Source organism: Cupressus sempervirens, chromosome 1 (assembly GCF_028749045.1).
Source record: "Cupressus sempervirens isolate cs-2001-9-10 chromosome 1, ASM2874904v1, whole genome shotgun sequence".
Taxonomy (NCBI): Eukaryota; Viridiplantae; Streptophyta; class Pinopsida; order Cupressales; family Cupressaceae; genus Cupressus; species Cupressus sempervirens.
In genome coordinates this window covers 241,609,689-241,624,918 of record NC_143118.1, presented here as the reverse complement: position 1 = coordinate 241,624,918, position 15,230 = coordinate 241,609,689, and the positions used below count along the sequence as shown (strand labels likewise).

Below are 15,230 nucleotides of genomic sequence, written 5' to 3'. Positions count from 1 at the left end.
CCTCTAATAGGGTCACACCTAATAGTGTGTTTGGTAACTTTAATAGGGTTGGCTCCTAATAGGGCTCACTTCAAAAGAATGAAAATCAGTAACTAGTTGCAATTGGTGTTTTTTCCAAAATTGGTTTTCCACGTTAAATCCTAGTGTCAAATGTGTTCATGTTATTTCTTTTATGTGTTTGCAACTAAGCTAAAGTAATAAGTAATCATAGATAACATCTTAAGATTTTCATGTTAAGTATTTGTCGAGCATTCTTTGTATTTATCGAGTTACAACATTTTTAGTGTGTTTACCAAGCATCAACAAAGTTCAATTTTTAGAGTTTATTTTGTACTAACATCTAAGGGATATGGGATTTATTTTTGTAGTAACTAATTTACCCCTCCCCACTTAGTTACTCCTCTTATATTTCCAACAATCTATGATCTTGAGAATCATGTATTGTATTCTACACTATCAAATGAAGTATCAAGCAAAGCATGGGTAATTGATAGGGATCATCTCGACACATTACAGGATACATGTTAGGAACCTGTGTGTTCCTTCTGTTTATTTTGTTAGAGTAGTGTTGTTGGACGCATATGCTTTGTAAGTCGTCCCGCGAGTATATTTTATTATCCCACATGCATAGGTAGTATTACTTTTCTAGATCGTACCCAGTATATAAGAACAGGTTGAGGCCCTTGATGGGCACGGACGAATTTATTGTATTGAGCTTGCTCAAAGGAGGTTACCCCCTCGAAGTGGCCTGCGATCAGTAGATTCATTCTGAGTTCTGCTATCACTTTGTATTCTGTTATTTCGAGCATTCTCACGATATTGCTATAAGGAGGTTCATCACATCTGGTATCAGAGCACTCTCTTGGGCTCGCTGGGTGGAAATTACATCAAATTTTTTTTCTGTCGTGGCCTTCAGGTTCCTCTCACTTCTAATATCTCTTGTTATTGCAATAACTCTTTTTAGTTGTTCTGTCTGTGAGTGAATTTTTCTAAGTCGACTGTTCAAAAAAAAAAAAAAAAAACCTTGTTTTATGGTTGTTACGCGTACAGGAGCAAAAATCATGGAAGAGGAAATTGCATCCCTCAAAACCAAACTTCAAGATCTGGATGACAAAATTCTGGGTCTTAACTTTCAGTAGTCAGCCATGAGCCGAAACCATTCAGGAGATACTGGGTCCTCTTCTGGCAATTTCCGTGGACCAAAGCTTGATTTTCTGCGCTTCGATGGTTCTGATCCGACTGGATGGATCTATAGGGCAGAGCAGTATTTCAGCTTGCATAATACTTTGGATAACCACAAAGTCCCCCTTGCATCTTTTCATTTGGAACATGAAGCTCTTCAATGGTTCCGTTGGTACATCAAGGCTAATGTAGGCCCAACGTGGAGAGAATTGTGCACCCTCATTTTGGAGCGCTTTGGCCCTAGTTCCTTTGATGATTTCACAGGAGCACTCACTAAACTGCGTCAAACAGGCACTATAAGAGAATACCAGACAGAGTTTGAAAAATTAGCTAATTACACAGAGGGCTTGTCTGATGAATTCTTCCGTAGTTGTTTTGTCAGTGGTCTGAAGGATGCACTTCGCTCAGAAGTCAAAATGTTTCGACCTACTACAATGATGGAAGCCCTTGGGTTGGCTAAGTTAGCGGAAGACAAGATTAGTGCTCTACAACGCTCCAGATCTAATTTTGTTCCATTCAGAAATACAGGTTCTCACAACCCTCCAGTCATACCAGCTCCCAGAACTACTCCGATCAAGCACTTGTCTGAAACAGAGATGCGAGTCAGGCGAAACAAAGGGCTTTGTTATAATTGTGATGAGAAATGGTCTCGGGGCCATAGATGTGTTCAGCAAAAGCTCTATCTCTTGGATGTGGATTCTCCACCGGAACTGGAAGAATATGTAGATGCTCAGGAAACAGTGGATGATGAGGTTGAGCCTCACCAGCCTGAACCTCCTTCACCAGAAGCTCCACCAGAGATATCTGTCCATGCTTTGGCAGGAGTCACTACTCCACAAACTATGCGGGTCCAGGGTTTCTTCAAGAAGATCCCTCTTACTATACTCATTGATTCTGGTAGCACTCATAACTTCATTGATCCATGAATAGCCAAACAGGCTGATTGCTTTATCCATCCCTGCTCTAGCTTTGAAGTCATGATTGCCAATGGGGGCACTTTACCTTGTAAAGGGAAATGTCGCAATGTGCGTCTCTCTATTGGAGATTATAACATGCGCTCTGACATGTTTGCCTTACCCTTAGGTGGCTGTGATGTGGTTTTGGGTGCCCAATGGTTACGCACTCTTGGCCCCATTCTCTGGGATTTTGCTGAACTTTGGATGCAGTTTTCAGCCGAGGGGCACCAACACACTTTGAAAGGCTTACAACCAGGGTCTCTCAGCATCATCAGTTCACACCGTATGGAAAAACTTCTTAAGAAGAATTCACATGGTGTCATCGCTCAGCTCCATTCCATTCAGATGCAGCCATCAGCAGTCTCTAGCACTCCTGCCTATCTCCAACACATTTTGGACAAGTATTCTGGTATATTTGCTGAACCTGTGGGATTACCTCCTTCTCGTCCAGAGGACCACCGTATTCAGCTCCTTCCTGGCAGTGTTTCGCCCAACATCAGGCCCTACCGCTACCCATTTCATCAGAAGACCGAAATTGAGATACTTGTCCGTGACTTACTGAAGCAAGGTATTATTCACCCTAGTACTAGTTCCTTTTCTTCTCCAGTTCTGCTTGTTCACAAAAAAGATGGGTCATGGCGACTCTGCATTGATTTTCGAGCACTTAATCATCTCACTATAAAGGACAAGTTTCCCATTCCAGTTGTTGATGAACTTCTTGATGAACTTCATGGGGCTCATTTTTTCTCCAAGTTAGATCTTCGTTCTGGGTATCATCAAATTCGGGTTAATGAGGAGGATATACCTAAAACTACCTTCCGCACACATGATGGTCACTATGAATTTTTAGTCATGCCCTTTGGCCTCACGAATGCTCCTTCAACATTTCAGGCAGTGATGAATAACATATTTCGACCATACCTCCGGAAATTCATTCTGGTCTTCTTTGATGATATCCTCATATATAGCAAAACTTGGGCTGAGCATCTCCATCATCTGGAGCTTGTCTTGCAACTTCTCTCTGATCATCAACTCTGTGCAAAACTATCTAAATGTGTGTTTGGCCAGGAGGAAGTGGAGTATCTCGGGCATATTGTTGCACACCATGGAGTGCGGGTGGATCCTACAAAAATAGATGCCATGAAAACTTGGCCGCATCCTAAAACTCTCAAGAGCCTTCGAGGTTTTTTGGGGTTGACTGGCTACTACCGCAAGTTTGTCAAAGATTACGAGAAAATTGCAGCACCATTGACAGCTCTGTTAAAAAAGGATGCCTTCTCCTGGACCCCTGTTGCTGAGACTGCATTTGAACAACTGAAACAGGCTATGTGCAGTACACCTGTTCTCGCGATGCCAGATTTTTCCAAACCCTTCACTATTGAGAGTGATGCTTGCGGCAATGGATTGGGTGTTGTTCTCCTGCAAGATGACCATCCTATTGTGTTCACTAGCAAAGCCCTCTCTGGTAAGAATCTAGCCCTCTCTACTTATGAAAAAGAAATGATGGCTATTTTGCATGCTGTACAGAAGTGGCGGCCATACCTCTTAGGGAGTCATTTTTGCATCAGAACCGATCACCAAAGTCTGAAATACTTCCTGGAACAACGGGTATCCTCTCCTACACAACAGAAATGGGTCAGCAAACTCATGGGGTATGATTATGAGATCACCTACAAGAAGGGTAAGGAGAATATTGTGGCAGATGCTCTTTCTCGCACATTTGATAATCAAGCTTCCCTTTTCGCTATTTCTATGCCCATTCCCAATTGGTTAGCGTCTGTTCAGCAGGGCTATGACAGTGACTCTTCTTTATCTCAAATCATTCACCAGCTAGCCAATAATCCTTCTGCTATACCACATTACTCTTGGGATGGTGCTTCTCTTCGATACAAGGGTCGGCTAGTGCTTCCTCAGAACCCAGCTCTACATCAGACTATTTTTTATGAACTCCATGCTTCTCCTTCAGCAGGGCACTCAGGCTTCCTCAAAACTTATGAGCGAGCAAGGAGAAACTTCTTTTGGAAAGGGATGAAACAGACGATTCAACAGATGGTGGCTGAATGTGATACTTGCCAACGCCACAAGGGTGAAACAACCCTCCTTCCTGGCTTGCTCGAACCATTGCCCATCCCTACACGGATTTGGACTGATATTTCTATGGATTTCATTGAAGGGCTTCCTAAATCCGGTGGCAAGACAGTGATCTTGGTTGTGGTTGATCGTCTCTCGAAATATAGTCATTTTTGTGCCCTCAGCCACCCCTATACTGCCTCCTCTGTTGCACAAATCTTCATGGACCAGATATTTCGTCTTCATGGACTCCCTTCTTCCATTGTCTCTGATCATGATGCAACTTTTACCAGTCATTTTTGGACTGAACTGTTTCAAAAAACTGGCACCAAACTGAAGATGAGTTCGGGCTATCACCCACAAACTGATGGTCAAACTGAAATTGTCAATAAATGCTTGGAAACTTATCTTCGTTGCTTCACTTCCGAACAGCAACATCAGTGGGCCAAGTGGCTCCCTTTAGCTGAATGGTGGTACAATACCTCTTACCACACTGCCTCTAAAATGACTCCATATGAAGTAGTCTATGGTCAGGCACCTCCAGTGCTCCTTCCCTACACTCCCAACAGCTCACCAGTCCAGGCAGTTGACATAGTTCTCCGCAGCAGGGATCAGATTCTTCGTACCTTACAGGATAATCTTCACATGGCCCGTAATCGGATGAAACAGCAAGCAGATCAACACCGTTCTGAGCTCTCATTTCAAGTTGGGGATATGGTTTTTCTTCGTCTACAGCCATACAAACAATCCTCCCTAAAGCTGAAAGGGCGTCATAAGCTGGCCCCAAAATTTTATGGGCCTTATAAGGTTCTGTAGAAGATTGGTTTAGTTGCTTATAAACTGGAACTTCCTCCTTCTTCCCGCATTCATCCAGTCTTTCATGTTTCTTGTCTAAAGAAAGTTCTGGGTACCACTGTCAGAGCACAAACTACTCTCCCTGAAATGGATACGGAAGGATCCATTATCCTGGAGCCGGTGGCAATCATTGACCAGCGCACTCGCCAGCTTCGCTCTCGCTCCATCTCTGAGGTCTTGATTCAGTGGCATGGCATGCAACCAGAGGATGCTACCTGGGAACCCCTTCTTCAGATTCAATAACAATTTCCACACCTTAAGCTTTGAGGACAAAGCTTTTTTCTAAGGGAGAGGGGATGTTAGGAACCTGTGTGTTCCTTCTGTTTATTTTGTTAGAGTAGTGTTGTTGGACGCATATGCTTTGTAAGTCGTCCCGCGAGTATATTTTATTATCCCACATGCATAGGTAGTATTACTTTTCTAGATCGTACCCAGTATATAAGAATAGGTTGAGGCCCTTGATGGGCACGAATGAATTTATTGTATTGAGCTTGCTCAAAGGAGGTTACCCCCTCGAAGTGGCTTGCGATCAGTAGATTCATTCTGAGTTCTGCTATCACTTTGTATTCTGTTGTTTCGAGCATTCTCACGATATTGCTATAAGGAGGTTCATCACAATACAAAGAAGTACTAGATTCTATATTTGAAGAAGTTGATGGAAAAGTTACCATTAGTGATAATTCCTCTCATTCAGTCAAAGAAATTGAGAATTGCACCTTGAAACTGAAGTCAAGTATTTCTCTACATCTCAGAAGAATACTCTATGCACAAAGAATAAAGAGGAATATAATCTTTCTTACAACACTTGAAGATGATGGAAATAATGTTGCATTCATGGATGGAAAAGTAATGACCTTGTCTAAGAACTCTCATTTAAGAAATCAAAGTTGATTGGTCATAGAAAGGGATTCTTGTATGAATTAAATGCATAACCTAGTCAACTCATTCAAGCATTAATTCATGAAGTTGCTAATATAAACAAAATATGGCACAAAAGGTTAGGACATCTAAATTTCAAAGCCTTATCAACTATGGAGAAGATGGTTACTAGTTTACCTAAGTTGAATAAAAATCATTCAAGCATATGCAAAGGATACGATCTGGGTAAAAACACCAAAAGTCCATTTCATGATAGCACTAGAAAAACTAACAATGTTTTAGAATTAGTTCAATTAGATTTATGTGGACCTATGTCTATTCCTTCTCTTGGAGGATTCTGGTACTATATACTTTTCATAGATGATTTCTTTAGGAAAACATGGATTTACTTCTTCAAATGTAAAGAATCAGAAGAAATCTTTAAGAGATTTAAAGAATTCAAAACCTTAACTAAGAACTTATCAGGACATAAAATTAAAAATCTAAGGACTAACAATGGAGGAGAATATACTTTAGACTTGTTTAAAGATTTTTGTAATGAAGCAGGAATTAAGAGGCAATATACATCACCCACAACAAAACCAGGTAGTGGAAAGGAAGAACGCAACAATTATAGAAGCAACAAGAGTTGTGATATTTGATCAAAATTTAAAATATTATCTTTGGGAAGAAGCCTCTTCTACTATTTTTTATATTCAAAACAAAAGCTCTCACTCTCACCTTAGAGATAAAACTCCTGAAGAAGTCTTCACTAAGGTTAAACCTAATATAAGCCATCTTAGGATATTTGGGTGCCCAACATATATACATGTCCCAAAAGAAAAGAGAACTAACTTAGAACCCTTTGGGAGGAAATGCATTTTTGTTGGGTATAGTGAAACATCTAAAGCATATTGAATTTTCATACCTAGTTAGAAAAACATTGAACTTAGTAGAGATGTAATATTTGAAGAAGATTTAGCATTCAAAAGAGCCCTAAGTTCTGAAGATCCCACACATTTACCTAGTTCTAAAGAAAATCATGAATCTAAGTTTGAAAGGGAGAACATTGAAGAAATTGAAGATGAAATTCAAAATCTTAATCTTGAGGAAACTCAAAATTCTAGGAAAAGACCACTTTGGGCCATTAAGACTATAGAGGAAGCACAAGACTTTGCTACACCATTTGGAACCTTCAGAGAAAGCAAAAGACTCAAAATATTTTCTAGTTATCCATCAAACATGAGTGATTTATCTAAATCAGAACCTACCAATGTTTTAGATGTTATTAAACTTATAGCTTGGAAGGATGCTATGATGAAAGAATATCAATCAATTATTAAGGGTGATGTTTGGGAAATTGTTCCAAGGCCTGAAGGATAATATGTTGTTTCTTATAAGTGGATATTTAGAATTAAGCATGTTGCTAATAGTAGCATTAAAATATATAAAGCCAGATTTGTAGCTAGGGGATTCTCTCAAAAGGAGGGAATTGATTATGAAGAAACATTTGCTCCAATTGCTAGATACACCTCTCTAAGGGTGGTCCTAGCTATTGCAACATTGAAAGGATGGAAGGTACATCAAATGGATGTGAAAACAACATTTCTGAATGGAAAGATAAAAAAGAGGTATATTTGGAACAACCTGGAGGATTTAAAACTCATAACCCTAAAATCTTTATTTTTCAGGCTCAAGAATGCTCTCTATGGGCTTAAACAAGCTCCAAGGGCATGGTATGAAAGAATTGATAAGTATCTTTCCAGTTTAGGATTCTCCAAGAATGAAACTGATCCAAATCTCTATTACAAAAAGGATAAAGATGATATGATAATTTTGATACTATATGTTGATGATTTACTAATAACAACTGATGGTCATCTTATAGATCGCTGCAAGAAATATCTAATCAAAGAATTTGAAATGAAAGATTTAGGACTCCTTCATTACTTCCTAGGACTAGAAGTATGGAAGAATTTTGACAACATCATACTTAATCAAGGAAAGTATACATTAGACATCTTGAAGAGGTTTGGAATGTGGAACTATAGACCTATGTCTTCTCCAATGGAGACTAATCTACACAAACTTAAGGAAGTAGTAGCAAAATCACCTTCCATAGATTCTACTATTTACAGACAAATTATTGGGTCTCTTATGTACTTGGTAAATACAAGACCTAATATTTGATATGTTGTTAATGCTTTAAGTCATTTTATGTGTGAGCCAAAGGAGACTCTCCTAGTTACAGTCAAACACATCATGAGATACTTACAAGGAACTCTTAATCTTGGGCTCAAGTATGAGAAATTTGATGTGGACTTACATGGGTATGCAAACTCAAATTGGGATGGATGTGTCACTAATACGAAAATCACTTCAAAATGTTTTTTTAGGTTAGGCTTAGCAATGATATATTGGATATGTGGAAAGTAGGCATTAGTAGCACAGAGTTCCACAGAAGTTGAATACATTGTCACAGCAATGGCCTCTCAGGAAGCAGTTTGGGTCAAAAAGTTACTTGTGGGATTATTTGGTCAACCCATTAATCCTACTATTATTCATTTTGATAATCAGAGTTCCATCAAGCTTTCTATGAATCCAGTTTTTCATGATAGGTCCAAGCATATTGAAATTCCTTACCATTATCTAAGAGATATGGTAGATGGAAACATTGTAAAATTAGAATACATTTGCACTATAGATCAAACGACAAACATTTTTACCAAACCTCTCTCTTGAGTGATAGATCACTTCAAGAAAAGACTTTGTATGGTTATACATTTGTATTCTTTAATTATTAATAGTTTTAAATTAAAATTATTATTGTCAGACTATTGACTGTTATGGGTTTCACCATTTGTATTTAAGAGGTGATGATCTCTTAGATAACGTGTTGAATAGTAGAGAACTACTGTCAGACCTAGATGAGTTCAAAATCATATTGTGATGTAGACATTTCTATGCCTATGAGTCACAACTTAGATAAAGGAAGAATTTAATCATTCTTCAAATTTTATCTTGTGTTTTGGTATATCTTAACTTAGGATCATGTTGTGATCAATATTGGGCTATTAGTACTTATGAGTTGCAACTTGGGTAAATGAAGAATTTAATTATTCTTCAGATTTTATCTTGTATGTTGCATTCCATACAATATTGTTATCACTAGTATGAGTGATAAGTCATATTACAAGATAGTAATATAACATAGTATCATGTGTTCTATGATATCACATGCTTAGAAAATTCAAATAGATATAGAGTATCAATCTATGATTATTCATCTTGATTGATGTTACTAGATATGTTATCTCTCAGTATGATTATCAAGTTAATAGGGAGTGTTAATTCTATGTAACTACGATAACATATTGATCTGAACAACAGATTATACAAGATTAGGTAAATCATGGATATCCTTATGTAGGATTCACCTCTTTATAACCCTATATAAATAACCTTACCAATGTCTCATTTAAGAACATTTAAATAATGTTTAGTTTGTTAGAATTGCTTTAGAATAATTGAGAGGGGGGGCTGAATCAATTATTCAAGGTCCAAATGTCCTATTCAAACTTTTCACTAAGTATAGTGAAATTATTCAACCATTCATTCATCCACGCTTTAGCTTATCTAATCAGTAAGTTACTGTAAATCAACATGCAAGTAAAACACACAAGAAATCAACACATGACATAGTGATTTACGCGGAAACCCAATTTGGAAAAAACCACGAGTAACATGCTACTCAATTTTCACCCTTCTGAGGTGATGCCCTGTGAAAGGCCTACCCTATTAAAGGCTTACAACACACTATTAAATGTGACCTTGTTAGAAGATTTAACCACCTTTTTAGAAGTGGGCCTGGTTAGAGGACTTTAGAACATTCACTTGGAATGCCACCCTGTTAAAGGATTTAGAAATGGTTGTTAGGCCAACCTAAGTCCATAGGATTTTCAAATATAATACAACTACTAGAGATTATTAGAAAATCTTAACCTGACTACAACATACAACTTATCTTGCAGATCTTAGATCACTTCTCAGCTCATATCCTTGCCTGGCCTTCAATCTCTGCAACTCTTAACAGCTTGCCTTTTCTTTCAAGCTTTGTCTCCTTGAGTCTTCATACTCAATGTACCAATGCAATCATCTCTTCATGACCACTTGTAGAAGCAGAGCCTCTATGCTCTTCCTTCTCCTAGATGTCACCTCCTTGACACCCTTTCAACTACTTCGCAGATTTGGCACTTCTGTAGCAACAGTATCAGCAACTCTCTACTTCTTAGTCTATGACTCCTTAAATAAAAGTCTTAGAATTCCTTTTCCTGCTTGATTCTTCCATTTTTCAATTTCAATTCACATGGATTAGGTAGGATTCATTGTATCTAACCCATATTCTATTTTCTCTAGAAATTTCTTGAATAATCCTTTAGAATTTGCCCAAAAATAGTTTACATAAGATTTTGTGCCAACAACTCATCATCCTTATCTTCCAACTCATTCACAAAATTCAATGCAACCACTATGTTGGCTTAGATTTGGAAAATCTTCATCATTTGAAATAATGTAGCAGCTCGACACTATTGAAATACTAGTGCTCGACACACTATATTACTCGACATCAGCTATGTTTTTCCTAATGCTTAGCACCTAAAGATCACTCAGCACCTACTAAATTTTTTTTGATGCTCAGCACCTGATCTTCACTCTGCGCTTGAAGATCACTCATCACGTACTAGAAATATTTGTTACTCAGCTCCTACTGAGAATTTGCTCAGTTGCAACTAACTTGCTCGACACCCACTAAAGATTTTAGTCTAAGCTTTGCAGTCAACCTTATTACAGCTTTCTTCCTCCAATGTTTCTAAGTGTGACCAACCTCTGTGTCTATGAGTATGTCATCAATACATGACTTAACCATTGTCTTAAATGATCCTTGCACTTCATTACAACATCATAACTCAACCTTTCCTTTAGGTGCTCTTGTTACATCTTGTTGATCAAATCCTCTTCATCAATCAACTAAGTGATAGTGCTTGAATCTTATAAGTAAATATCATCCCTACAAATGGCAAGTTTGACATCAATGGCAAAACAATGATTGAAAACATTCTTTTACAATAATCTCCCTCTTTGATCTTCAACAACAATGAGCTTTTCAATCAGATTTCCAACAATCTCCCTCTTTGGCATTGATGGAAAACCAAATTGATCAACCATCAAACTAAACTATTCAACCGCAAACTAACTAGGTTAGAACAGTAAGTCAAATGCCAAAAAGTATATTGTAACATCACATCTCCTTCTACTATTCCGATTGCTTCATTTCACTTCTCCCTCTTTGTTGTTGTATCCTTTATCTTTATCTTTCTCCCTCTTTATTATTCACCTTCTTCTATTATGATCAACCTTTGAAATCTCCCTTTATCTTTATTCTAGTTGTCTACTATCTCCTTCTTCTTTTTTGATCCTTTATCTTCAACAGTTGTTGATCAATTGTTCACTTCTCCCTCTTTGACAACAATGCCAAAGACATATTAGCATCTTAATATGCAGATGTAGCTCTTACAGGTTTAGTTAATGTCTCCCTCTGTCACCTTGCTTGTGACTGATTTAAAATTTCAACACTTCTACTACTTTAGGCATGGATCCCAAAGTGAACATCTTCTGCATCAATGTGTAAAATTTTCAAAATTCAACTTATTCGATGCAGGGCATTCTTACTTTTTGGTTCAAGTAGCCTTAGCTAGGGGTGTCACCCCTAACTTGCCTCTAAGATACTCAAAAGCATCTTTAGGTAGTGCTTTTGTGAAGATATCAACAATCTATTCCTTTGAGCTGACATATTCCATCTTCACCTATTTGTCTTCTACCAACTCTCTTACATAGTAATACTTGATTGCTGTTATCACCTAAATTTGCACCCTTTCAAATTACAATAGAAACTTGATAATTTAGGCCAACATTGGAACAACCAAAGGCTATGGGTAACCTATCAATGGTTGAACCTCCAGATTCTAGGCTGGCTCCTTTATGGGAAATCACCTGATTGATTCTTCTACCACTACTTTCTTGCTAAGAAAAGGGTTAAGGAAGATTACAAAATAGAAAAATAGACTACTTCCTAAAAGGTGATGCACCAAATATGTTTAAAGAAAGGTTTCAACTACTAACAACCATTTCACCATCAAAATGCAAGAAAAACACTAATAAGCACTGAAACTTCATATTGGCCTGCAACAGTGTTTCACATTAAGGTTTTGATTCTCACTCATTAGGAAAAATAGAAATTTTTAACTTAATAAGATGAAAATTAAACAAACACAAAAGGTGACCTGCAGACAAAATACACTTTAGTGACAAGGTATAAACTGAGACAGATTAACAAGGAACCCTTGGATTCACAGACTAACCTTATCAAATTAGAAAAACTACACAATACCACTGAAAAAGATTGAGGCTTGAAAATCCTTTCCAAAATGAACCTGTAAAATGCTTGTCATATATTCAACTTTTCTTCAAAATAGTTACAGATTAACACATAATAGTACTCGAGATAAAATATCACTCAATACTATTTTGCATAACTCAGAACTGCCTTCCAATGAGTTCTAAAACCCATTAAGTACCAAAACCCAACCCCTTGGGTTGTATGCAGAATGATAGCACAAAAAAGAGGACTTAATCACTCACTTAATGAAGTCCTATCCCTGGGAAAACTCCATTATCTCATAAAGAACCCAATGACTCACTAATAACTGCCCTAAAAACACTCTAACAGCCAATAAATCTCCTCCAACTACCAAGGCAAAGTCAAATTTGACCCCAAAGCCTATATTCTCTCCTAGAAGGATTTATAATGTCTGCAAAAACTTAAAGGCCATAATGGGAAAAGGATGACTCATTTGATTTCCTTTTGCATTAATAATACAAAATATTCAATGACTTATAATAATGTCATTTAAATATTTATATTTTACATTGACATGCATGCAAAAGGAAAACAAATAAATAAAACAATGTTCTTGTTGTTTTGCATTAAGAAAATAATATTAAATGATTAAAATTAACCATTTTAATATTGTTTCAATGTTATAGTTATGCAGAAAAAAAAAAAAACAAGTAACATTATAAGCTTAAAAAGCTTCTAAGGCATTATCAATAAAACCAATTTCACTCCCCTCAAATATGAATAAAATCCAAAAGGGATAAAATCCTATCAAAAGCCACGGATCCCAAATTATATAGAAAAACATATAGGGTGTTGAAACTTAAGTTTTACCCTAACTCTCATCATTTGATATCATGAAGCTTTTGAATATGAAAGGAGAGGAATGAGGGTTTGAGGAGACTTGCAGAGTCAAATTTGACTGATGATTTTTCCTTCTTCCTCCATATGTATTCGCTGGAGCTCACTCTGTAATAGTTGTTCGCATCACTTGAAGGTATGAAACCTTTGCCAATTTTTCACATGAACTTGTTCTTATTGGTCACCATGAATTATTTTCTGTATCTGATATTTGCTTTGCTGAAAGCATGAGTTAAAATTTCCAAGTGAAAACCTTGCTTTTTGGAAATTTTGTTGTCTTTTTCATGAATAATTTCGAGCTACTATCTAAAGAATTTGACCACAGGGTTTGATTGAATGCCACCACACAAAAAAATGTTGAGTTTGTTGATATTTGAACAGCCATAAGAGGTATCTTGAAACATTTTTACTTCATGTTGTGATAAACCTATGGTCGATACTCACAAGAGTTGTATTCTTCAATTGTTTAAAATTGTTCTGGGTACATCTTGTTTAGCGATAACAACATTTAGAGCCATTTTTGTCTCTACATGCTTATGGCTCTAATATCATTTTTTTTTTTGTTGAGATTTTTAGTCAATGAAGATTTAGGATCAGAATTTGGCTCCAAGTTTCCTTTCTGTTTTGTGTCAAGTCGCTCTTGCCAACTGGGTGAAATCTACAAATGTTCTTTACTTTCTATCTTGTCTGTGAAATATAACGTCTTCATTGTTAAACCTGAGTAGCCCTGTTTTTTATCTGTTTTAGAGTCTCGTCTCTCTGATTTGTATGTTCTACATGATCCTTGTCAACAAACTCTTCCAAGTAGTTTTGATAGGAATAATGTGTTATGCAAGACTGTTCCTGCCCACTACAATCCTCTGATTTTTGTCTATAAACATGAGAGTCTGTGATAACCCTCTTTCCTAAATCTAAAAGCTTTGTTCTTGCAACTTCAAGTCCTTCTGAAGGGTAGGATTGTGATGCAAGTGCTCTTTGTGCTTTCTCCAATATTGCTTGCAAGTACTTTCCTTGTGATTCTATCCTCAACTGCAAGTGTCTTTGAACCTCTAGTTGTTCATGTAACCTTCTCTGTACCACTATCTGAGCATTAAGGGCATCTGCAATATGCATTGTCTCCTGATGGCTTGGTGTGATATTGTTGTCTTTCATCACTATGTCTTGATCATGCTCATCCAAGCTTCTTCCATTTTTGGCTGTCTCAATGTTCACTTCTTTGTGTGGCTGTTTTCCAAGCCTAAATTTTTGAAGATGACTCTTGAGATGGTATAGTGTAAGTCCTTTAACACCCATCATTCTCATAACTAGTTTTGGAGTGGCTTTTTCTGGTCCACCAAGCTGGGCCACAACACAAACAAATCTATCATGAAGCTCTGGAGTCCACCTGAGTCTAGGCTTGGGCTCAGCACAAATAGCAAGACCCATGCCAAGAGAGAACTTTGGGGGCTGAGATGTAGGACCTTCAAGCCATAGTAGGATCCCGAATTAGACTCTTCCATTCTTGATAGCAAATTCAAGCCTTTTCAATCACATATGTTATTATTTATGTGTAAGGTCCTCATGGGCATCACGTTCAGACTTGAAGGATTGACTTTCTTTTCTAAAAGCATTTTCAGAACATTCCATCTCCTATAGTTTCATTTCTATCTCTGCATGCTTGTGGCTTGCTTCAGCCTACAAAGCTTCAGCTGCATGCAACCTTGATTCCGCTTCAAGGGCTTTTGTTAGCTTCAATTAAAGAGGGTTTCATTTGTTCATACTTAGTCAGATCAACACTAGAAAGTAGCTTCTTATCTCTTAATTCTTTCTTAGAATGTGTCGAATCAGTCTATACTAAACTGTAGGGTGTAGTTATTAGCTGAAACTCTTCAATGCCATAAATGGCATGTCCACAGATACAGCCTATCTAGCGAAGCTTCATCACTAGAATGAGATAATATGACTCCAGAAACTTAATATATCCTACATAGCAAGGAAGCTCCTCATCTAAATAA

The 15,230-nt window shown here is 37.3% G+C and overlaps 1 protein-coding gene across 1 annotated transcript in view; it reads right to left on the bottom strand.

Annotated features, from left to right (window-relative positions):
• Positions 1–14,736, bottom strand: part of LOC149577064 (protein PHR1-LIKE 3-like) — a 96,742-nt gene extending 82,006 nt beyond the window's left edge. The window contains exon 1 of the mRNA XM_089795718.1: positions 13,954–14,736. Coding sequence (XP_089651844.1) covers positions 13,954–14,661 — 708 coding nt within the window. The 5' untranslated portion in view covers positions 14,662–14,736. The remainder of the gene's footprint in view (positions 1–13,953) is intronic.
• Between the last annotated feature and the right edge of the window lie 494 nt (positions 14,737–15,230).